This window comes from Cydia fagiglandana, chromosome 15 (assembly GCF_963556715.1).
Source record: "Cydia fagiglandana chromosome 15, ilCydFagi1.1, whole genome shotgun sequence".
NCBI classification, from domain to species: Eukaryota; Metazoa; Arthropoda; class Insecta; order Lepidoptera; family Tortricidae; genus Cydia; species Cydia fagiglandana.
In genome coordinates, this window is record NC_085946.1 from 6,993,704 (window position 1) to 7,019,791 (window position 26,088).

General features: G+C 36.7%; 3 protein-coding genes across 3 annotated transcripts in view; 2 read left to right on the forward strand and 1 right to left on the reverse strand.

Moving 5' to 3' along the window:
- The first annotated feature begins 2,731 nt into the window (after window positions 1–2,731).
- The window catches only part of LOC134671578 (uncharacterized), a 296,112-nt gene continuing 272,755 nt past the window's right edge, over window positions 2,732–26,088 (forward strand). Inside the window, exon 1 of the mRNA XM_063529438.1 lies at window positions 2,732–2,753. The gene's annotated coding sequence lies outside the window, so the exon portion shown is untranslated. The remainder of the gene's footprint in view (window positions 2,754–26,088) is intronic.
- Window positions 10,962–12,731, forward strand: LOC134671577 (uncharacterized). Its single transcript, XM_063529437.1, has 4 exons — window positions 10,962–11,027; window positions 11,251–11,409; window positions 11,738–11,860; window positions 12,415–12,731. The coding sequence occupies exons 2-4, from the start codon at window positions 11,361–11,363 to the stop codon at window positions 12,729–12,731; spliced, it is 489 nt and encodes a 162-aa protein (XP_063385507.1). The 5' UTR covers window positions 10,962–11,027; window positions 11,251–11,360.
- Window positions 12,798–14,552, reverse strand: LOC134671080 (putative nuclease HARBI1). Its single transcript, XM_063528860.1, has 2 exons — window positions 13,649–14,552; window positions 12,798–13,405 (listed from the first exon to the last, which is right to left on the reverse strand). The coding sequence occupies exons 1-2, from the start codon at window positions 13,914–13,916 to the stop codon at window positions 12,813–12,815; spliced, it is 861 nt and encodes a 286-aa protein (XP_063384930.1). The 5' UTR covers window positions 13,917–14,552; the 3' UTR covers window positions 12,798–12,812.

A 26,088-nucleotide genomic window follows, 5' to 3' on the forward strand; every position in this document is an offset into this window, starting at 1 on the left:
TCGCTTCTAACTCTTTGCGCGCTGGTATAAGAATAGAGAAGAAGGAGCGAAGCTCTTCCTTTATGTGTCTGAGCAAAGTATGTGGGTAATTTAAATATTTTTTTCCTATAAATTTTCAAATTTTCCTCCTAAATCTAATATATTGGCGTAGCAGCAGATGCGCACAACTGAATCAGCCACCTCATACGTCGGCAAAGCGGAAGCAATTTATGGCCACCCACTTTATGATTCCCGCAGCGTCGCCTGCATCGCCCCGAATGGTTCCAACATCGACTCTGAATACAAAGTTTTAAGAAATAAAACAATACACGGCAAGGGATATTAACTTTTAAACAAATAAATATATATTATAAAAAAATCTGATTGCCTAGATAGATTTTGTAGTAGGTAATAAATATGGAACAGAAATTGAACCAACATCGCTATTTTTTTAGTAAATTTCCTTTGACTTATAATTATGTTTTAGCTGAGGCCATTAAAGATGTAAAAAAGACGGCCTAAATATTTTAAATGACATAAATTAAAAATTACTTACTTTAATAATATGGTACCTGCTGTTACTTTATTGCTCACAGTAATGGAATTAAACACCTAAATATTTTGTAACAAAACATCAAAGCACCGGTTATCTAAAAAATATTTAACTTTGTCTGAACCTAAGAAGAGAAAATAATTTATATATTTATGTAAGTATTTAAGTGCCGTGCTTAATTATTATTGCTTCTATTAATTTGGTATTTACCGAATAAATACATAACAATGTTCATGAAAGCCGTAAATTACCCTTGGTAATTAGATAAAGTAGCGTAAAGCTTCGTGGCATTGAACGTGTTATTAGTACGTAAGCGCTGTATATAAACACAAAGTTCGTAATGTACATTGTGTAGTACGTAGTTAAGCATACATTTACACAAGCTGCCATGGATTGATTTCAGCGCTATCTAACGCCGTATGCTAGTATTACGACGCGAGTTGAACAGCGCAGTTATAATACGCTGCCAGTAACTTCTTAAATTACATCACTTTACAAAACACTGACTGAAAACATCAATCTTATTTCTAATATCATTTGGTTTATAAGCACTTAACTCAACTTAGTTAAGAACATGAAGATATTTTGTAAATTGAACTCTACGTATTGTAAGGTCATTGACAATTTTGTTCAGAGTGATGCCGCTAGATGCTCCACTGTGCGCTCGTGAAGTGAGATTCAATATGGCGGCGCCATTCGAGTCTGGCACAGGGCGGGGAGAACAGTCGCCGAATCGACACTACAATACTTACGCGTATTTTCGATGAAAGCGACGTCTTCTTGACTCGACGCGGGTGATATTGCGAAATTATCTAGTGTTTCTGTGTTCATTTATGCGGTTTGTGTTATTATTTGTGCTTAATGGTGTATTTGTGGTGAAAAACGTGAAAGGACTTTAGGGTAACAATGTCTAGCAGTTGACATGTTTATCTGTGCCGTCCGTGTGTGAAGATTTTCCCTTCGCGTGAGGAGGGACTTCGCGGTAGTGTGCGTGATTTGGGTGTGTGTGTGCAGCGGCAGTGGAGTTGCAAGGATCCAATGATGGATTTCATTTTCATGGATGTATAGGTAAAGATTGCACGTTAATTATGTCTGTGTTTGTATATGTCACGGCCCACAGTTGGTTACGAGCATGCGACTACTCGTTTTAGGCCGTGATATGAGATGCTTTGTGTTAAACTGGCCTCTTTGTGTAATGTATGTAGCGCATGTATTTTAGTGCAAGGATATATCCTTAAATCAATATGGTTTTTCTTTAACGTAAACGGATAACGTGTGAGTTTTAGTTGTGTTTCCTTATTAAGTGTAGTGATTGATGCTGATTAGACCTTGAAATTATTTTATCACTCGTTGAGTTTTTATTAACCTTTGTATGAGACCACGTTGTTTTATTTTATTTAAAAGATTATTGACACAAAATCAGCATGTTCCTAGTTAACAGTAATAAAATTAGTCTAATAAGAATGGCAGCAGTAAACGTTTGGCGCTTATTTTTATTTTCACATGGCATTATTTAATAAATTAATTTCTACATTAACACCGCCATGCTGAGCTTTAATGATTAAAGTCATTCACACGCACGCACAAAGTCTTTCTTATACCATTGAAACTTAATTCATTACATTCATGCGGAGCGGCGCGAGAATATGGTTCCCCTCGCTCCCAGTTTGCTGGTTATCAGCTTACAAAATGTTTGAAGCCGTCCCATTCGAACGGCCCACTAATCTGTATATCTGCGTCTCTTTCTGCCTTGTATTGCGCGTTTTTCTTCTTTTGCCGCGTCATATGCTTGCTGTTGAGGCATGAGCATAGATCGCAATGTTCAGTCGAGGTTGCTTGTTGTTTAATTTGCCGCGCGTTCAGGTTTTGCCGCTTTAGCCCTAATTGATCGAAGGTCCTTTGTCTAAGAGGTGGGATACATGGTAATAAGAGGGTATATTGGGGTAACTGCGCATCTTTCGGCGCAGTCAGTCGGCGGGCCCGCCCGCGACGCACGTGGCGACCTATCTTTACTCTTACCAATTTCCCGCGAACCCTGTGTTTAACTTTGATTGAATGTGACTTGATTAATGGATACCCTGGAAATTTAATAATTATAGTACCTAAGTTGCGCTTAGCGTTCGTGTTCCGTGTTGACTGTATCACGGTATTGTGATCGGGTTAATTGAGTAACCCGGAGATAATTAGGATAGAGTAAACTGTCGTGTCGACAGCAATTAAGGTAAATTATTATCGTATGCTTCTGTAAAGTTATCTTACCTACTATTCACGCTGCTTTATTGTAGTTAAATTTTACCTACCAGAAATAAATATCGGGTAAACTTATGAAATACTTAAAAACCCTTTTAATTTGTGCTGCAAAACCTTCACATCACATTAATTTTATTATTTACCTGTTCATACAACCGTTTATCATGTTATAAATTACTTGACAAGAAAAATCATAACAAAACAATTTTGTCCGCATATACTTACGACTGAGACCCCTGTGCAAAATTGCGAATGCCCCCCTTACAATGTTATTGTAGCTTCTAAACTTCATTATGCAAATGCCGACTATAACGAGGTACATGAATAATTTTACCCGATTATATTCCAGGACACAGTATTCGTTGATAGGCGAAGACGGGCGATTAAACTTTTGTAAGAGCGGCGGGCTTTTACGAGCGGTGGAATTGGGTCAAATCCACGTTCTAATACATATTCCGGCGGATTTATATTCATGGACTCGTTCTATAAAATTAGAGTTAAATAAAAATTACGATAAAAGCTATGTATACTCGTAGGTTAAGTTATTAGCATAAAAAGAACGTACCTCGCCTTCAAAGTTCAAACTTCAATTTGGCAAGTTTTATGTGATTAATATTTAAAATGTATTTTAGTTTATCATGAATAAAGATTAAAAAATATTAGAGTTAGCCTAAGATAAGTCTGCAACGATTTTGATATCACGCGCGGTATATTTTAAACGTCAAACTTCTATGAAATTATAACGTATAATAACACTTGCACTGGCCACTGCCTATGCTATCAAAGTCGTTGCAGACCTTTCTTGGTCTAACTCTATTTTTATGATTTCCGAGATTTCTGTACTCTGTCTATGTCTATGTTAAAAAAAGGGACATTGCGAACGCGTAATAAGCCGCGTCTCCACCAAGCGCACGCGCCCGCGAGGCAGCCTCGCGAGCGAAATGCTCGGTCTGTGTGGACGTGGCTCGGGGCCGCTCGGGCGCACGTTGGCTCGGCCGAGCGTGCCTCGGGGTCGAGCCATCCGCTGTCGGTAAATGCGACATGCTCAAAGGTGCCTCGGTGTGCGCTGCGCGTTCGGTGTGGACTGGTGGTGGTTTTGGCTCGCGAGCGCGAACATAGTTTAAATAATTATGAACTCTTGGGAAGACTGTTGGAGGGAAATGTCTAAATGAATGCATTTTTGAAATACTCGGTTTCGATACTTGAAATAAGAATTGCCAACTGGTATAAGAGTCTCCGTTTACTAATAATCTTATAGTTATTAAAATTCGTTTCTCTCACAGTTATTGATTCTCTATAACTTGCGTCGCACTTTTAAACTTACTCAGTCAAAATTGAGAACAAATTTTCAAATTCTTCAATGCATGTAAAGTTATGTACGGTTTTATCAAGTTACAATTGTTGAAATAATGTACATATTTCCGTGTTAATTGCGACGCTCATAAAGTTTTTTTATCCACCAGCGTTTTGTTGGTATTTTCTTAAAACGCGAGTTTTTCCTCTTTTTTAAACAATAAGCCACTAGAAAAATTGCAGCAGCAGAAAATACACAACTATGCATCGTGATTTGCCTCGGACTTCTAATGGCTCGGTCTGCCTCGCGAGGCTCGCCTTAGTGTCTCCGAGCTCACCTCGAGGCTGGCTCGCGAGGCCAGGCTCGCGAGCCACGCATCCGAGGCTGCCTCGCGAGCGCGTGCGCTTGGTGGAGACCCGGCTGAACGCAAAGGGACGTAGAGCGGGTATATAAAATGTCTGGATGCTATCATTTGTTAAATTCCTACCCAAAGTAGGAAAAGTTGTTTTTACAGTATCGTCTATCATCGTATTTAACTTTTGTAATTGTAAAATATGACCATATGAAACTAAACCATATTAGTATGACTCAAACGTTATATTTTTTTTATCTAAAACATTATTTTTTTACAAAAGACAACATCAGAAAATGCTCTGACTAGACGAGAACATATGCATCGCAGCTCTTACAGTAGGTATATCTGTGAATTTCTGTGACAAAATTCTTCGATTAGCTTCTATTTAAGCTTACAACGAGTGTCGTCCCCGCGATGTGTATCTATTTTTATTTGAAAGGTCCTGCCAGTGAAATGAATTTCCCATGAAATAGTCCGTGCATTTACAAAGAGAATTGTTTGCGGGTGTGACTAGCTTTGAGACAAAGTGGCTCGTGTATGTTATCCGATACTCCGAAACCTGAATTTGCCTCGTGGGTACTGCTGTTGAAAACTCGCTAAATATTTTACTATTTTAAAGTAAGGGTTTTAACCTCTTGTAAAGTAACCGAACTTTAAACTCTCGCGTTTTGTACACATTAATGTCATGCATTAACGTGTCTAACGGGATTAAATTTCATTTTTTTACCTTACACACACACACACACACACACACACACACACACATTTGAATTCTGCAATTAAATGTAATAATACGATATTTCTAATAACGACTGCGTCTGAAGCTCAATAAAACTGTACCATTTTATAAATTTTTTTTTTACAACTAAACCTATTGCAAATTAAATTTTATAAATTGTATTATTCCAGAGTATCTTCATAAACAAGTTACCGGCAAAGCGTCTCGTGCAGAGATTGCCGTATCAAAGCATTTTGTCCCACTCACTTCACGTCTGCAGATCAAAAGCAAAGGTTTCGAGTTTTAGTTTACTTTGATTAAATGAACCCCTACACGGCATCGACGAAATTGCCACCGGTCGGTGATAGTCGTATGCTCCACTTCACTTTCCTACTTACAGGCCAATCCGAACGTACATTGACTTCAGAATTATATATGAATCATGTTATTTTGCTATTTTTCAAAAGTGTTTTTCAATAAAGAGATACCTTAAGATTGCTTAAATTTTTTCTAACGTTAGTAAAAACGAACTATATAAAGAATTTAGCAGTTAGTTATATTATCAATTAACTATATTTGCAGTTATTCTCCTAACTTTCTCCTTTTACTCCCTCAGGGATATTTAGGATAAAAATTTAAATTAGTAAATCTAAATTAATATTAAGTCACGCTTAAATAAACTTGGTCAGTCGTTTTCCCGCGATAGATTTACCTAAATATAAATTAACATATAATTTTAATTGGATTTAAGTCATATCTAGTACTACAGAATAGAAATAGGGTAACTTCAATTCAACGCGTCCGAATGAATCATTATCACGAACAGTTATTTAACAAGAAATATCCACATACTTATGATCGTTTTTCTGTATTTACGAGGGTGAATTATGACTTTATAAACCAATTATATTCCTCCACACGATAAATTACACCCTCGACGAGTTAACCGCCTCACATAATTTGCTTTGCCCGCAAATGGCATGTCAATATCATTTGTTTAGCGATATGGTTATACTCGTACGCATAATGATCATTTAATATAAAACCCCTTTTATTCACGCTTTTATAAACTTAAATGGCTTTGTGTCTGTCTAACAAATAGATAGGTACATGAGGTATCTTTAAAGTGGCAAACAAAATAGATAAAGACGATGTATATTCCAATTTTAACTCAAATATGTAGTTACGTATCTATGGCAGATGTTAAAATAAATACGACGACCGCTCTGGGTGGTAATAAGGGAGTTCATTATTTTTTGAGATAGTGTAAAATTGTTATTAAGTTAAAAGGTCTTACTAGGTAAAAGCCTTTCTATCTACTGATTCCAATTTCTACGTTAATAGGTAAGTCTAGCTTTAGAAACGCGTCGGTTTTATGTAATAATCTTAGCTTTAATTAATGTTTTAAGCTGCTTCCTCATTGCTAATTAAGTTAAAAGACATTCATATCTCAAGTTGTGTTTAATATAATTTTGCAAAGCCTTTACGTAAACACGAAGTTTTATACACTCTCTTAAGATTTAAAAAGCTACTTATTTCGAAGTCTGAAATGTATGTGCATTTCGTGCTCGTAGATATTTCTTAATATTTTAACAGATCGCGAAGTCGTTTTATACGAAGTCAGAGAAGACTAATGGCTGCCTAAATAAACTGAAACTTTGATAAGAGGCATAATCATGTATAGCAACCATAATTTTTCGAACTTTAAGATACGTCAAATAATAGATATGGAAACGTTATGGATCGGATATGTCAGTGTCAAACAAGTGTCAAAAGTGAGGTTTCTACAAACAAAAACGTCACTTTTACACTTGTTTGACACTGACATATCCAATCTATATCGTTTCCATATCTATTATTTGACGTATCTTAAAGTTAGAATATGGCTTTAGGTGCTATAACCACATATTTAATAATAAGAATATATACAACGTTATTTCGATATTCGATACTATTTGTTCCCACAGATTTCATTTTCGAATATTAACGCCCTTATAGCTTGACTGTTTCCGAAGCCAATTTTGTGCAAACAATTTACGAGGCCGATTCACGCATATTGAGCTCGGTGACGAATTAATGAAACAGGCATGTAATTGTTATGATCCCGCATAGCGAACGTAAACAATGGTGTGTGACGTCATGTGTCGGTTTACTTTTGTCATTAGACTTTCGTTCGCTAAATCTGCTTTATGGTAGCATTCCATTTCTAACCGCAGCTGTACTACCGGTACTGAACGCGTCGCTGTTATTGTCAATTTCCATAGTAAAATGAACAGTATTGCAGCGTCGTTGGAAATGGACTGTCACCTTTAGCGTTCTGCGGAGCGGAACGCGCCGTCAAGTTTTTACGTTAAGCTCGGGATTTTCACGCACTTTACAATAATATGGGTATTGCATTACAACTGCCACGGACATAGTCTTGAGCATTTAATGATCGTTTGCTAGCGCGAAAATTAACTGTTAATAGATTTTATGATATTTAGATATTTCAGGTGAAATATCCATTCATTAAATTCAAAATTGTCTGAAAGAGCAAAAAAAAACATTAATTATCGAAACGAATGCGGAAGTTTATTAGATAAGGAAACGTGATCAATAATTATTATGTTCCGCTACTCTCTAAATAGTATCAAAGAGCGTGGCGAAGCTCCAGTCATCCCTTTCACCGATAAGCGTAGAATAATCTGTTAATACCATCGGGTTCTAATCGATTATTATGAGGCAGGTTGAAGCACGCAACGCAAACGATCAACAGCGGGCTTACGGGTGTCGGGTAACCGGCGCGGCGTTGTCGAGAGGCTAGCCGATACCTATTCGAGATAATATTTCTGAGGCTGCGTTTGTTTATGGAGTACTTAAACTGTACCGGTCAGTTATTGATATGTTATTTTATGGGAGTGTTAATACTTTCTAAAATATTTTTTTTGATATTTGACATATAGTCTGTCAAGGCAATTCTGTCAGTAGTAAAAAGCAGCAAGTATAAAAAATTTAGGTGCGAAGGGTAATCATCCTATAAAAAACTTGATTTTCGCGCCTTTTGTTACTGACAAACTTGTTTGACAGGCCATAATTCTCTATCTATTTCTTGAAAAGTAAGTACTTTAATATAACCAAATCGTTAACTTTCTTAATGATTTTTCATTAGATATAAATTTTCATTGGAATTTCAATTTTCATATAAAGAAACAACCCTTGATAGCGGGTACTCCGTTTATTAACTGTTATTATTTAGTCATTGTTGTGGTACTTGTGGTACATTCTTTAAGTGGTATAACGATACATAGTAATACATACAATACAAATATTGGCCAGTGAATCTCCTGATCAGTCAGCCAAGAAAGTAGTCTACTAAGTGATGTTCTTGGCCGACTGTACGTCTGAAAAAATATCTAGCTCTGGTTGTCCCATTTTACCATAAGGCGTCTTACTAACAATAGACTAACAAGTAACAACAACGCAGTAACAAAAAAAAGTTAAATAAGCTTGAAGCCGGAAATTCTGAGCGGCGCGGCGGTTTGCCGTCGACACTAAACAGAACCAACGTTTGCGATGCAAGAAGAAATGCGGGCCGCAGTTTGCCACGACTCACGAGTGACCGGTCACCTGCCGCATTGCAGTGATCTTAAGTGTTTGGCATTTTGATTGATTGGCTTTGGAATGCCCTCGATATTGGATTGGCATAATGGCCATGTGTAGATCGCGTTATTAAACCACATCGCGTGCAAGTATCGAGAAAAGAGTAGGAAGCGAAGCTCCTTAAAAATAATAAATAAGGGCGGTTTCAGACTAGCGTATTTTAGCGTAGCTTACACGCGTTATACTTTTCCTTACATTTGAGCTTACACGCGCGTTCGCGTACCTACGCTCGCGCTAGTCTGAATTTCAGACTAGCCCGAACGTAGGTACGCGCACTGAAACCGCCCTAAGGCATACGGGATACTGAGGCTGATTCTGATCTAACATATTGGTTTTGATTTTGTTTTGGTACGAGCTTGACGATCGTCTCGATAATTATTGATCGTTGTTAATTGGTGCAAATCTTATTTACGCACAAGTTTCATTGAATTTTGTGTGCACCAATCAGCGTTGGCGTTCTTTAAGGTCGTATCAAAACAAGATTTAAACCGTAACAAATGTTTAAATCAAAATTGGCTTTCAGATCCTTTACATTCTACTTGTAATAGAGGTAAGTGAGCTATTCTAGATTATTAATTTTACTAATTATATTCTAGTATAGCGCTCTTTGCCTTTACATCGGCGTCATAATTCTTTCCGCTCTTATGTCACGAAAAATGATAAACCGTTACAAAATCCACTCATCAAAAAAATCGACCTTTCGATTATTCTCGACTAACAACTTTTACTCCATAGTAGACGTTTATTTATGTCGATGCTAGGTACAGTCACCTGCAATAATAGGTTACTCTTCGAAGGCCGCAAAAATATGTGACACGCTCTTATGGCTCTACAAATAAGATAGTGTCAGATATTTTTGCGGCCTTCGTTGTGTACATATAAGTGACTGTACAAAAAGTAGAAATGTTAGTGTTTACGTGACGAGACACGAACACACACCAAAGATCACAAACCCTTGTCAAGCTGAGAGCTATCTATCTTCCGTTTTATACGTAGTTTCAATGGACAATGCTGTGGGTTACTCATTGTGTTGAAAGGTCTGTTGACGCGACGAAGACAGTTTTCCACCAGAAATCATCTTATGGACTGTAATATAAATACGTACTACGAGTATGTATTCAGTAGTAAACTTTTACTTACATTAAGAACTTTGAAGTGAAATATCTACGTTAATTGAAGTTGTATTGAAGACACCCATTTATCTATTTATTATTATTAAGTAAACAACAAATTTATATTTTACATAGAAGTCCCGCAAAACGTGACCTATAAGATATGACCCAACATTGCCTTTCTAAGGGCCACTTGCACCGAACAAATGGTTAAATAAATAAGTACGGAGTTAACCAACCCGAGGTTAACTCTTTAGATTTTAACCCCAATCTTGTTTTGCACCATTGAAAACTAACTCGGGGTTAGTTAACCTGACAGTTTTTAATTGTAATTTTCTTTCAATTCTTTGCTGTTTGGTTTGTTTGTGCGACATTAATTCGATTATCAAAAAGAAATGGATAAGAAACCTCGTTTGCGTGCTCCAAATTTTACTCAAAGTGATAATTTGCTGCTGTGTGAGATAGTCGGCAAATACAAAGGTATACTAGAAAACAAGAAAACGGATGGAGCTAACCTTAGGCAAAAGCAGAAGGCATGGCTTGATGTGGAGAATGAGTACAATTCTTCCACAACAGGTCATTCACGCACTGCAGAAAGCTTGCAGCAAACTTACAAGAATCTGAAGAAAAAGGCAAAAAAGAATGCATCCGCGCAAAAAATGGATGTCATGGGTACAGGTAGGTACTTTGTTAATTACTTTGAGAACAATTACTATTTAGGGACAATCTTACCCTGGCCGCACACGCACGGAATTTTCTGGAACGTCCCGTTTCGACCTGTAATTCCGTAAGGAAACCGAATGAAAATTCCATGGGTCTGTGGCCAGCCTTACGCAGATCGAGCTAGCCCCAAACTAAGCAAAGCTTGTAATAATATGGGTACTAGGCGACGACGATATTCATATATAGATAAACACATAGTTATATACTTAGAAAATACCATGACTCAGAAACAAATATCCACCACACAAATAAATGACCGGGATTCGAACCCGGGACCATCAACTTCATAGACAGGGTCACTACCCACTAGGCAGACAGGTCGCGATCCAAACATGTTTCTACAATAAATTATAAATTAATATTTGGCAAGCCGGAGAGAGAGGCCCAACTGACTATCAGGGTATGTGATACTACCACGCCACAAGCTGCTCTGGGAGCTGAATAATTATTATGTTTGTCCTTAACATAATCTGGGGACCAATCTGCAATTGATATATAAGTCAATCATGCCTACAAAGTGGTAGGATTCCTATTTGAATTATTTATATTTTTGTTGTATGTTTGTCCCAGTAAATAACAATATTGTTTTCTTATGGTTGCTAATGTCTTCTAATTGTTTACCAGGAGGAGGGCCATCATCTAACATTGACAAAGATCCAGTATTGGAACAAGTTAAAGTTCTTGCTGGACCTGTTCTGGATGGTGTTTACACAATTTATGATGGAGATAGCAGTCTTATGGCATCCCAAAATATACCACCAATAGAACTTCATAATATTGGATCAGGTAAAATTTTATTCATTTATCTTAGGTTGGGTATTTTACAACATTTTTATTAAAGTAAAATAAAAAATACATTCAAAACAATATCTGGACTTTGCGCGCTGTGTCTATGAGCACCGCCTTCTGCATCTGACCCTTGATCCAACTACAACCTCTGGAAGTAACTTAAGATGTTTATTCTTGAGACTGCTTGCTGAAATAACCATCTGTACAGTGATCACCAAATCTACTTACCACATTTATTTAATTATTTCATTCTTAATTTTTTTTTGTGGTACTAGGTTGTCATTTTAAAAGGAATTTAAATAACATTTTAATAATTATATTTCAGTTTCTTCATTCGTGGAAATAGATATGGATCCTGCTGATAGCCAAGAGAACAATAGCGAACTACCTACATATTTCACCAATGAAAGGGCAAATTTGAAAAAGAAACCACACCGTTTATTGACATGTGAGTGTTGTTTGTCTGTATAATCTAGCTTATATAGACTTCACATGTCACTAGGAATTATTGTTTAGTTAAATTATGGATAGTAAGATGAATGACATGTATAATTATGAGTTTAGTAATATAATTAATATTTTAATTAACTGCCTAGCCTAGTCAGTAGTAACAGCAGAAGCATGAGGTCCAGAATTCTGGTATGGGAATTTATTTGTGTTTGTCACAAATATTTGTTCCCGAGTTATGGATGTATTCTATGTATTATTATTCGATGGATATGTCTGGGAGGACATCATCATCATCATCATCATCTATGTATGTATTTACTTACCGTTTTTTAAATACTACGTCGGTGGCAAACAAGCATACGGCCCACCTGATGGTAAGTGGTCACCATAACCCGTAGACGCTTGCAACTCTAGAGGTATCACATGCACATGCATTTACCTTCCTATTATATACCTATATTGTTATCTAGTACTCACAACATAAGGCTTATTAAGCTTACTGTAGGTTGATTTGTGTAACATAGTCCTATAATATTTATTAATTAATTTCAGGTAAACGGAAACTAGAAACTGAAACTAAACAGACAGTTACTGAAAAATTTAAATTACTTGCGACTGTGAAAATGGACTTACTGGAGCTACAGAAGGAGTTGGTCAAAACCCAGCTGCAAGAGGAACAAGATCAAGCGGAGCATAACCGTATGATGAGAGCAATGGAGATAGAGGATGCAGAGTATAACCGTATGATGAAAGCAATGGAGACAGAGAATGCAGAAAAAAAGTATATACACGATGAAAAGCTTAGAGAGATGGAGATGGAAGAAATGAAAAGGAGAAACGAATTTAATGAAAAAATGAGGCAATTTTAAATTAAAATAAAACAATATGTCATCGCAAGTTTGTTTTAATGTTAAATGTATGATATTATGATATTCATAACCTTAACTTAATTAACCTAATCTCCCAAAGTGTTGCTCAATCAGCACTTGACGAGCATTATGTCCTGCCGTATTTGGACCTGATCTATTGTAAGGTAACACTCCAATCTCATCGGCTGTATTGTCCAATATAGGAGGATAATCTGGGTCAACAGGTGGTTCTAGGTCATTTTGCAGACGAGCAATATTATGCAACACGCATGTAGCGACGATTATACCGGGTATCCTGCTTAAATTGACTTGAATACCTCTGCTAACAATAGGAAATCTTCTCTTCCAAATACCAAAGGTGCGTTCAATAACATTCCTAGTTCTGATCTGTGACTCGTTGTACAAAGATTGCATAGGAGAGGTCACATTTCCTAGAGGTGTCATCATAAATGCAGTTTGTGCGTATCCTGAATCACCAAGTAGACAGTAATCTCCATATTTCCTATGAAGAAAATGTCTGCGTTGATTACTATTGTCCCAAATATGCGAATCATGGGCAGACCCATGCCAACGTGCAACAACATCAGTAAATAGTAGATCAGCAGAACAGATAGCTTGGGTGTTGATTGAAAAGTATCCCTTTCTGTTTCTATAAATCTCTGCATTCTCTCCTCCTAAAATAATAAAGAAAATATCAACATTGTCTTTACTCTCCATCATATAGATGGTCAAGCAAATTTTGTCAGTAGAAAAAAGCGGCAAATTTAAAAAATGTAGGCGCGTATAGAAATCGTCCCATAGAAAATTTGAATTTCGCGCCTTTTTCTACTGACAAGATTTGCTTGACCAAGTATATTAAATATTGTAAACAATCGTATTATGGTAGATCACGGACTAGCTAAATAGATTATAGGTACCTGGAGACTTCATCCGTACATGAGTACAGTCTACGGCTCCAATAGCACGTGGAAATCGAGCAATTTGATAGAATTTCATTGCGGTTTGTTTTAGCTCTTCTTCTGTGCTAGGCATAACTATGTATTCTGGGTACAAACGGGCTATGGCATCTGTTACTTTATGAATAGTTCTACATGCGGTTGATTCGTGTACCCCTATGAAATCTCCGCACGTCAAAAGTTGGCTTCCAGTGGCATAAAATCTTAAAGTGCATAGAAGTTGGTTCATTGGTGATAACGCGGCACTGAAAATAAAATTGTATGTAAATTACTCATAACATAATTATAGGGTCCAGACACAAGTCATATACCAAGAAAATAGATACCTAAACTTATACCCATAGATAGTGTAACTTAATATATTTTATTATAACCTTATACTTACTTGATATTTTCATGTTTGTATTGCAATCTGTGTTTGATTTTATCTAATAAAAATACTACACTGTGTTTTTCAAGTCGAAACCTTCTGTGAAATTCTTTATCTCTTTGCGAGTTAAAATAATCAGTTCGTTCTGCAACTCTTCTATTATATAAATCCGTGGCAATATAATCGATAATCTCTTCATCGTCATCGGAATATAATAATAAATCATTTATCATAGTTCCGTCGTAAAACCAAACACAAAACAATAATTTTACTTCGCGCCAATAAACTGCTAATGATCCGCTATTCTGTTTTCAAAATAATTCGGTAATAACCCAGAGTTAGCGACTTAACCCTGCTCCGTCGGCGAGTTAAATATTGAACAGTTTAATTCAGAGTTAAACCTTAACCTTTAACGGTGCAACACAAATTATTAGTTTAACCCTGTGTTTGCGGCTAACTCAAAGTTAGTTGGATAATTCCGAATGGTGCAAGTGGCCCTAAGTACCTATGCGAAAACTAAACTAATCGAAGGGTGTACGCTTACTGCAATATTTTCATCAGTTAGGATGCAGTCCATTTGGATCGAATATCGATATAAGGGAACCTATTGAACTATGCAAATCTAATGAAACGAATCAATCAATCATCATCATCAGTATTTAAGAGCTATGCTCTTGTCGGTGCAGTAATCGCCACTCTTTTTTGCTGGGCCAGCCTTATAACTCCCGCGTACGACACTACAGAAACTTTTTCTTTTATTTGGCTGAGATATGTGAGCCTGGGCCTTCCTCTGCCTCCTCCTCCCTCCTCCTTCTCCTCCTCCTCCTTCTCCTCCTCCTCTTCCTCTACTTCCTCTTGCCTGGGTCTTTCATTTTTTTTCAAGCTTTCAAGCTAGGAACTTTAAACTTGGTAAAAGGGCATTATCATTATATTAAAAGTTTTGTATTATAAAGTTTGCATCGATGAAAATTATAGGTACTCAAGGGCTACAAATATAATGACCACCAAAAAATACTTTGGTACCCTAAATAAAAAAATCATGCTTACCAAAAAAAATTACTGAACACCAAAAAAATAAGGCCTAAAATTACAAAAGTACCACCGTTTTAATTATGACTGCACTTCAAATTGTATTCGAATACCAAATATATTGAATGATTGCCAAAAATCATTAATGATCACCAAATCTTGAAGACCAAATTAATGCGATATTTTCACCTAAATAAACACTATGATTACCAAAAAATTTATACAATTACCAAATAAAGTAAAATGCTGCCAAAATTATTAGCCCCTCCCGCTCTACCCCCCGTACCCCGCACCGCATACCTATCTAACCTAACCTACTTTTCTAGGGGCATACTGAAATGCTACTAGAAAAGTAGGTTAGGTTTGTACTGCTATCAGTTAAGTGGGCTAGGTTAGCACTGCGACCCTTACAGAAATGAATTGCTACTAGAAAAGTGGGTTAGGTTAGGTTTAAACTGCGACCCTTACAGAAAAGAAATGCTACTAGAAAAGTGGGTTAGGTTAGGTTTGAACTGCGACCCTTACAGAAACGAAATGCTACTAGAAAAGTGGGTTAGGTTAGGTTTGAACTGTGACCCTTACAGAAACGAAATGCTACTAGAAAAGTGGGTTAGGTTAGGTTTGAACTGCGACCCATACAGAAACGAAATGCTACTAGAAAAGTGGGTTAGGTTAGGTTTGAACTGCGACCCTTACAGAAACGAAATTCTACTAGAAAAGTGGGTTAGGTTAGGTTTGATCTGTGACCCCTACAGAAACAATTGTGGTTACAATTTTGGTGGTCATTTACTATATTCGGATGTACAATGATTATTTTGGAGTCATTTGCTTTAATAGGATAGCAAGATTTAAAAATTTGGTTATAATTTTACATTAAAATGGAGATCTAATTTTGGTGGTCATTTACTATTTTTGGGTTTACAATGATTATTTTGGTGTCATTTTATTTAATAGGATATCACGATGTGAAAATTTGGTTATCAATTGACATTAAAATGGGGTTTGAAATTTGGTAATCATTTACAATTTTTGGGTTAATAATGATTAGTTTGGTGTCATTTCCTTTAATAGGATAGTAAAATGTAATAAAATTGGTAATCATTTCACATTAAAATGGTGTTATAATTTTGGTGATCATTCATTATTTTAGGGTGGTAAAGTACATTTTTTTGGTATTAAATTTTATTAAATCTGGTGATCAGTTAAATAGCAGCCGTACTCAAGATGTAAAATGTTCAAGATAAGAGTCCACGCGGACGAAGTCGCGGGCAACAGCTAGTTCAGTATAATCCAGTAAAATATTAGTGACGCTGCGCTATGAGCTTCATACATATAAAAACTGTACGAGAATATCAAACACAACTTCGAGGCCGTCTCATAATCGGTTAAAAATAGCCTACTAAGTCTTTATGCCATGCACATGTATGCACCGAAGAAGACAGTTCAGACATTTTTTCATAAGTAGAGGTACCGAGTTGAAAAATATTTCGTAATCCTTTGACCTAATTGAGCGATGGAACGAGGCAATGTGATTGATTTTTTGCGCGATCTATATATATATATATTTTTATTATGAATGGGCTGGGTGATATTGTATATTATGTATGTCGTGTAATGACCTAAATGAGCGAAGCGATCCGCATAATTATGAATTATACAGGTGACAGATATCTTTGCTAGCTTTCATTTTCACAAAAGGTTTGGAGAGCTCTGCCCTAGGCAAGCGAACTGAAAAAAAAAATTGGCAGTAAGGCAGATCAATGACCTTCAAATCAAGAGTGAACAGGCACCTTCTGGGCGAGCTCGCTCCATCGTAGGCCACGTCTACGCCTCGGCTAGTCTGTGGCCATGAGTAAACCCATGCATAATAAAAAAAAAAAAAAAAAAAATGAGCAAATTAAATATTAACCTATTTTATCCCGTACATTGTATAAATGTTTAGATATTTTATTAAAGACGGGGCCGCGGGCCCTCAATAAGATGTGTAATACGATCGTGCGAACATTATCTACATAGTAGATAAACCTTTGTTCATAAGTCCTTACACGCGGCATCACAAAAGCTTTTGAAGTTTGCTGACAGTGTAATATGACACTGATATTGTATTAAGTTGCAACAGCATTAAGTTAAGCTAAACTAAAAAACTAACTCATCGTAATGGCAAGATTCGAGTCGTATTAGAAAGTAATAAATAATTAAATCTTGCCATACGATTAAATAAAAAACGTAACTCATAGGTACATGTACCTACTATCATACACCTACACATAAGTAATCTAATTTAGACAATCTCTTTGTTTTATGGACATACACTACCCACGTTCTCATATTGATGTAATAGGAATGTATTAAAAACCATAGCTACGAAATAAAATTTCTCAGAGAAATATTTCGATACCTACTTGAACCGCACTCCCACAATCTCATTGACAAATTAATAGATATTAGTCAGTGTTCGACGAAAATGAAATGTTTGTGTGAGGTAGTGATATTTTTACATATTAACGTACCGTTTGCTACCAAGTACTACTACAAAAATTTTACGTGATCCCAAAAATAAAGAATTTCACTATGTGTGTAGAAACGGCGAAAGAAATGAAGCAGTATGAATAAATCTTTCATATGAACATCCCACCCTGTTACATTGTTTATGGTTTGAATATAAACCGAGTGTTACAAGTTGCATTCGTCGTCTTCAATACAATATTTTGTTTAGCCATAAATAAAATATAGGTTTCTATGAAAGGAGTCTCCAAGATGGAGATCGGTATTATTTGGTTTGAGTTGTAAAGTAGCTATATATTATACAGGGTGGCCAAAAAATAAGTGCATTTCCGTTGCCAGGGAGGTTTTGGGATTATACTGAGCAACTTTTACTATGGGACCGACTCCGAAATCGCGTAAAAAAATTTGTATGTTTCACATATTTTCGCTGGTCCATTTTCTATGGAAGGGTAATTTTTTTTTCGCGATTTCGGGGTTGGTACCATAGTTTTTCAGTACATATAAAAAAAAAGTAAATTATATTACGTTGTATTTTTTATTAAAAAAATAATAACATTTATAATATTTCCTGTTTAATAATTTCAGATAAGAATTCTATGTTGTTTCATACTTTTTAGAGCGCGATTTGCAGTAGTCGGGCTTAGTTTTTGATCTTGTTTTTTTTTAATAATATACCTAGTTCACAATCAAGAATACTTATAGGTACTTATTATACCTCAAATTGCTCCATATTCTTTTCGGGTTATCCAATATGACACACCAGTAGAAACTCATTAAGTTCGCTACGTAGGTGGTCTGCTATTCGCTTAGTATGCCGCGCAATACGCGGTTGTCATAACACGTCCGAAAGGAATTCGAGCCCAGTTCTATTCGAATATCACACATTTATCTCATTTTGACATCGTTCGTAGCGCATCTCGGTCGTACTGGCATATTGGTGTGAGCGAGATGTTCTGCGAGTAGTGTAAAAACGTGATCAATTGTGTAAAGTTAGAATGCCTGATGTCTTGCGCCGATTTGTTACACACAAACGTAAGATTTTCTGTCGCAAAAAGCTACTGAAAATCCTCTGTGAAGTTAAGAATGTCATTTACTAGGAAATTGCCTATTTTTGCCACCAATCCAACCAATAGGTTGTTTTTGCAGATTTCAGTACGCTATGGATAACACTCACAGATGTTAAAATTATAGAAACACGTCCAACATGGCCCGTGCAAAAACGATGTCGATTTGTTTAGTCAAATCTTTCGCCATTTTAGATCGGGAATCTTTAAGAATGTCCCATTATATATCTAATATTTCTTATCATAGTATACTCTTATATCTAGTATTCCCTAACTCTCGATACGTGTGCCTGTATATTATCGATACGATATGTCATATGTCCTAAGAAAAGATGGACGACATTACGGTACATAAGAAGATAATTTATTATCTTTTTATCCAAAATTGAACTACCGGCTAACCTCTAAAGCTAAAGCCTTGATTTAAGTCACTGAAAGGGAAAAAGTCCCCAGTAAAAATCTGCTTGAATATTAAAGATAGGAAAAGGCGAGGATGAGCAAATTTTTCGCTTGTCTCTGCTTATTTTCCTGTTCATTGAGCGACAAAAGCCTAAGTACACTTCTTAAGATCAATTATGAAAATTATTCCAATGAATTATGAGATAAAACAGTCGGGAACATAGCGTGAAGATGACCTCCCCACTTTTGTTTTAAAAAAAAAAACCATGTTGTAGTCGGATCCTAACGATTTAATATACTGAACTAACGTGAACTTACGATGAACTAACGATATACCGGGTGTGACCTGTAACACGAGCAAATAATTAAAACATAGTTTGTACTCCTCAAACAGTGACACTTTTGTTCAACAACTTTTAAAAATTATGAAGTATTTAGACTCCCTATTTTTCATACAAAATAAATATTATCTTCAATGGACGCCATCGCCACGCCATATCATTGTGATTGACGTTGCTTGTCACGCCTTAAAAATAACAAAATTCGCAATACAATGCGTCTTAGAATAAACTTTAAAGTGTATTAAAAATCAAACCACAAGTTATTTTTAAAAGTCGCTGAACAAATGTTGGTCAGTATGAGAAGTACAGCCTATAGTTTAATTTTTTGCTCATACTACAGGCCACACCCGGTAGATATGCCATTTGCGGGCACTCGATATGGGGCGGTCAACTTCACGAACGTGTTCCACTATCCTGTGGAATTTGTGCGTATGGAAAATTTTTCCATCATATTTTGGAACCTAGATTCACAAAAAGCAAAGCAAAACAACCAAATTAAACATTTTCTAGACGTGCAGTTAAGTTATAGTTCGTTTTTTTTAGCATTAGAAAGAACTCCACAGAAGGAAGCGTGCAGTTTTTATCAGGCTCTGTAATTATTAATAATTATTGAATTATCTAATGTAGCATGGTCAATACATTATAATTTACTTCAAATTATTACCGCTAAAAGTGCCGGATTTGGAACCACAAGCTTACTTCTGCGAAGTTCTTTCTAATGCTAAAAAAAACGGACTATAGTGCCAAAGCCTGTGTGGCTAAGCAACGCGTGACAATCGTGAAGGTTTAAAATTGAAATCAATAATAAATGTGCATGTTAGGTATTCGTGGCTTGTAAATAAATGCACTTGCATAATCAGCCTATAACGCAAGGGAAGTGCGTAATAACCGGCGGGGAATGGCCGAGCATTCTGCGCGCACGCAATATGTACAGGACTTGTGTGACTGTGGACCAATTTAATGTGACCTGCGGCGGTAGCACGGTCGCATTTTCATCGCTTGTCAACATGCCTGTCACGTTCTAACAAGTAAGTGCGAAAGTGACGGGCATAGTGACAGGCGATAAAAATGGAACCATCTTTAACAATAAGAGGCATTTGAACATTACTTATTGACCTTAACTTTGAGCTTGATATGACTTCTTAGACTTCTGCCGACTGCCGTGCATCTCGCGAAAAGTAAGAGAAATTGGGGTAAGGGGCAACTTAAATAAAATATAAAAATAGTCAAGTGACTTTTCATAGCATTTGTCATCCCGATACAAATCATTTAGCGTTTGTCGATGTACGATTGTAGTATTTTTTAAAAATTATAATAAATACAGTTTCGCCTAACAGTGACATTCCATTTCCAACGACAGCTGTAATACTGTTCATTTTACTATGGAAATTGACAATGACAGCGACGCGTTCAGTACCGGTAGTGCAGCTGCGGTTAGAAATGGAATGTCACTTTAAGCGTTCAACTCGCCCGCTCTCGGCAAGCGGTTGGAATGAGCCCCTTGCTCACACGTCGCTTCATAACATTTGCATTCATTTCCACTGACGGAGTTTCCATCTTTCCGCTAATTCCTTACAGTGTTCCATTAAAAGGCTTAACTTGGCAAATTTGTTCTTTACCATCCTTATTTAAATTATGTTGTTTAATAAAAACCAGGTTTTATTACGGCATAACGTAGTATAATAAATTAATTCAAAGACAATGAGGGCTCATTTTTTAAATGTGGTTGACGTTGAGCTCTCATTTCTTCTTCTCATTGTTTAGTGTCTTGTCTTGTCTCTAAATACCATGAGATTTTATTTAGTTAGGTACCTACGTTATTTAAAACTTACTAAACTTATAGCGGATGGCGCTGGAGCTAATATACGGCGGCGTTAAAATTTGGTACAGAGATAGTTTGAGTCCCAGGAAATAACATAGCATACTTTTAATCTCAATAATCATCCCTTAAGGGTGTGAAAAGAGAGGAGGAAATTAGTATGGGGATTCAATAACCGCTGAACCGATTTAGATAAAATTTGGTATAGAGATAGTTTAAGTGCCGGGGAAGAACATAGGATAGTTTTTATTCCAAAAAAAAAACCTTAAAAATGAAAGGCAAGGTGTAGGATTGTATGGGAAATCAATAAACGCTGAACCGATTTCGATGAAATCTATGTCTACATCTTTGATTTAGATGAAAATGATACTAAACTTGACTTAGAACCTAAACTTAAAAAATGATTAACCTCAAACGTCGCAGACGCTTAAAACACCCCCCACCCCCCACCTGCATCAAAAATCTGCGTGGCTCCACTTCTTAAATCCATCCTTGGGTCCTAAGGACCAATCCTGCTAAAGGAAATCTCTTGTTCATGCAACGCCGTGGTTGACCTTTTTTTGCTCTGAGCAAACACAATTATTAGTGTGGAGATGTATATAAAAATCTGCCATTATTACCTATATTGACAGTTACTCCTGAAATAAAATTATGTAAACAAATCATATCGAATGCTGTAAGTAAAGGGTTCGGAACGTTTTTTTATGATTAAGGAGGCAAACGAGCAGACGAAGCCTGATGGTAAGCGATTACCGTCGGCCATGGACACCCGCAACACCAGATCGGGATGTATTTCAAATTCTACATAACTATGTTAATGTAATATACGCAATACAATCCATTTACATACTTTTATTTCTACCGTTATTGCTTTTTAGTGTAACTAGATTTGAAAGTTTCATTTAACGCAATCAAAGTCACTAAAATTCGTCGAGTATTTCGATATCTACTGAGACCGCACCCACACACCCACAATCTCATTGACAAATTAATAGATATTAGTCAATGTTACAACTCACAATAAATTAGAATTCAAATAGTTAGTGACATAATTAGTATAAACCAAGGTAAAGTAGACATATTTAAATACTGAGCAAAAATTTGCGTTTTTTTTTTCATATTAACGTACCGTGGATGGTATAGAATAAAGGTATCTTTTAGATATGGGATGACACCATACTTTTATTGTCCTATACTCGAGTAGATGGCGACACTTTTTGACATTTAACAAATTTACCACATATCAGTGACAGAACAAGGATCAAAGTCAAATGGCGTCCTAAAAGTATTAATCAGTTGTCAAAAGATGGCAGTAACTGTGGCTACAAAAATTTCTGGACAATCCACCTCTATATCAAATTCTCTTTGACGTAATTAAACCAAATATTACACTGAGTTGGTGCATGGAATTGGTAGATGAATGCAGACTCCGGTAAATGCCGATGCTCAGTTAGAGTCACCTCCGAGAGTTAGTGCGGCAGTTTACGGAGCTTAAGGTAGTTTACGGAGCTCGAGGTAGTTTACGGGAGCTGCGTGCGAGGCTTGTCTCACTTGTCTGGCTTGTTCGGCGATCTCAAGTGCTCCTCTAGTACGCTCGATTAAGGCATTGTCCCAACTAGGGTTACCAGACGGCGGAAATTCTTCTGGAACGTAAGGAAATTTGGGCATTAAACCTCTCGGGTCGAATGATAGTCCCTGTGATAGTTGATTCTTATATAGATAACTGTCATGTGTTTTTAAATATGTTTTTAAGTTTCGTTCGTTTCCAGTGTGCTAGCGCCTTAAATTATGAATATTGGAAATAATATATAATTATCATTTATGTAAGGTCTTGCTTGAGTCATAGAGAAATATAGTAAGATAAGAGTGCTCGCTCCATACATCAGTTTTGGTATGGCGATGGCGTCTGATGTATGGAGTATGCTTGCATGAGTATAGTAAACACAGTGCAGTGAAAAGCGAGTGTCTAAAGGTGACATTTGGATTGCGACGTTTCTGCTGCGTTGACGTGACGTGGGCGATGTCACTATCAATATCCTTGTCCCTCGCCTTGCGTTTTCATCGCTTGTATTTTATTTTCCCCCCACACATAGCACATGGCTTGGTCAATACTAGTATGTAATATGACCAAGTTGAGCGTGTAACCGCGACATAATATAAAACAAAATCATCGCATCTCGCTGTCGCATAGTCGAATCAGGCCGTGTAGCCAACATGCCAATCGCTTACGACGATCGAAACGCAAATGTCACTGTCGGACTTATATGGAAGAGTAATAGAGAGACACAAAGCGTTTCGTCGTCGAAGCGATAGCATTTATCGCCTTGGCTAGGCCGGCAGTTAAAACAATGGCTAAGTTAGTTAGGCACAGTTGACCAGTTTGATGCACTTCCCCACAACGATGCCAGTATGATTATGTTTAACAGCAATTGATCACTAGTGTGGCTTCGCGGCTTGGCGATTCGCATGATTTACCGTAGGTGCTAATCGGTTTACATAGCGGATATGGGGCTTGTCCGTAAGAGATTGCATTGGGCGATAAGACTGCCTGCAACTGTTTTCTACTTGTTGGTTTCTTTATTTTTAGTGGGGCTTGCAATAATAACTATGTTTATAATGGGGATATTTTTATGATTATATCTCAAGTTAAAATATTCGTTTATTATTATAATCCTCCAATCCTATTTTTTACGCGTTCACAAGTCATAATGCTAACTTATATACCTACTCTTGATAAACGAATTAAATGACTTAAACAGACTTATGTATAAAAAGCTAAATAAATAAGTAAGTAGGTTAACTGGAAGAGATCCCTCAAACGGGATAAGTTCCCCTTTGTACTTCTTACTAATTTTATGTTATTTTTAATACCTATGTCTTTTTGTACAATAAAGAATTTACTACTACTACTAAATCTTACATACAAAAATAGATATATAGGTACAGGTAGAATGATGTATATCTACATACCCTTAGATACACATACTATTAAATAATATTTAGTAATAAAACTTAATAATTACATCCCAATAGAAACATCAGACAACTAAACGGCAAAAGTTTGATCAACGGCTAAACTTGCTCAATGACACCTCATAAATTTTCAAGAACCTTGCAAATTTAAGTTAAAAGGCTTTACGGCCATGAATAAAACGTGTCGAGGGTATTCTAGTAAGTTTCCGAGTTAACTTCTCATTAAGTGGGGCGGGAATTTTATATGTGCCCACGTTTCCCGTTGTTCACTTCATTGCGATTTAATGCTGAAAGAACATTATCTTAGCATTTGTTTCGTGTATTTCGGCTTTATACTATTATGCTCTTTATACTACATTATTCATTTTAGTAGAGCTGCTATTATGTCAGTAGGCCATTGTTAAATGCAAAGATTAGATAGTACATAATTATGAGTAGAGTCCGCAGCAAGCTCAGTTCTCCATACAAATGTAGTTAAGTTACGCTCTCATTTTAAAACGACTAGCTAAATTGCGCTGAAACTTTGTACTTCCAGTAGGATAAGGTAGGTATATCTATGCCTGTAATTAGTTTATATAAAAAATACAGCGAATTTAAGGTTATCATGAACAACTTGTTTTGCTCTATTCCGTTTGTTTTATAAGGTGGAGCTACTGGAGCTACATAAACTAATTAAGTACAGGTAAGGTATAGATATACCTCATGTCATTGTATGACTAATTCAGTACATACAGGCATAGATATACCTCTTGTCATTGTATATGCAAAGTTCCAACACTAGCTCGTTCCCACTATGTCGGATGTCGTGGCGATTTTTAATCGTGTGTCGTTGCCGCTGTTCTCACTATGTCGGATGTCGGATCCGGATTTCAATCGGGTGTCGGCGGTACTGTTCCCACTAGTCGTCTGTCGTGCACGATCGCAGCTGGCGTGTATTTTTCGAGTGGGTAGCGAGCTCGGAGTAATTAACAACGGAGACGCCATGTCTAAAATTTTCGGTACAAAATAATCTGCCGTTTTTTGCGGGGGAGGGGCACATCAAATGTATAGGTACGTCATGTCAGATAAACGTCAGTCCATACATATGGTTGACCATTGGCCGCCTATTTTCGACAGAGGGGAACGCCTGTTGATGGCGGCTCCATTGTTAATTACTCCGAGGTAGCGAGGCTTAGTACAAGATGAACGTCGACGAAATGTTTGTGGTTTTGTATTATTTGCGAAAGAATCGATTAGAGGCAGTTAAAAAAAGGAGATATTGGGTACACCCAATTCTCAGGGAAAGATTTACCTTAGGAATATTTCAGAATTTGATAGCTGAATTAAGAAGTGATGAAGTGAAATTTTTCAATTATTTTAGAATGTCTATAAGTACATTCAACGATCTACTATCTCGGATATCAGGATGCATAAACTACAAAAATACAGTATTTAGAGACTGCATTTGCACTGAAGAAAGGCTGTCCATATTTTTAAGGTAAGATAACCTAATTATATTATTTGTTTATTAACAGAGCTCGGAAAAACGTAGTGCTAATTTACCTAAAGTTCGCAGTAGGACGACGAGTCCTTATAACCACCAAAAAATATGATATATTTTTATTGATCGCGGGGCGGCGCGGGCGAAATCGTTCCGACATCCGACAAAATGTGAACAGCGCTATATTCACTCGTACGCGAGCGAGACACGACACGATTTTTTTCCGGGCTGGGAGGGCTGGCAAAACGCACGACATTTTATGTCGTATCCGACACAAAATCGTTGTCGGACGAGTGTGAACAGCTTCATATAAAATGTTCTGCCAGTGGAACGTACGATTAAAAATCGCCACGACATCCGACATAGTGGGAACGAGCTCTTGTTTTAAAATGCGAACGAAACCCCGTTTGTATGGGAAGGT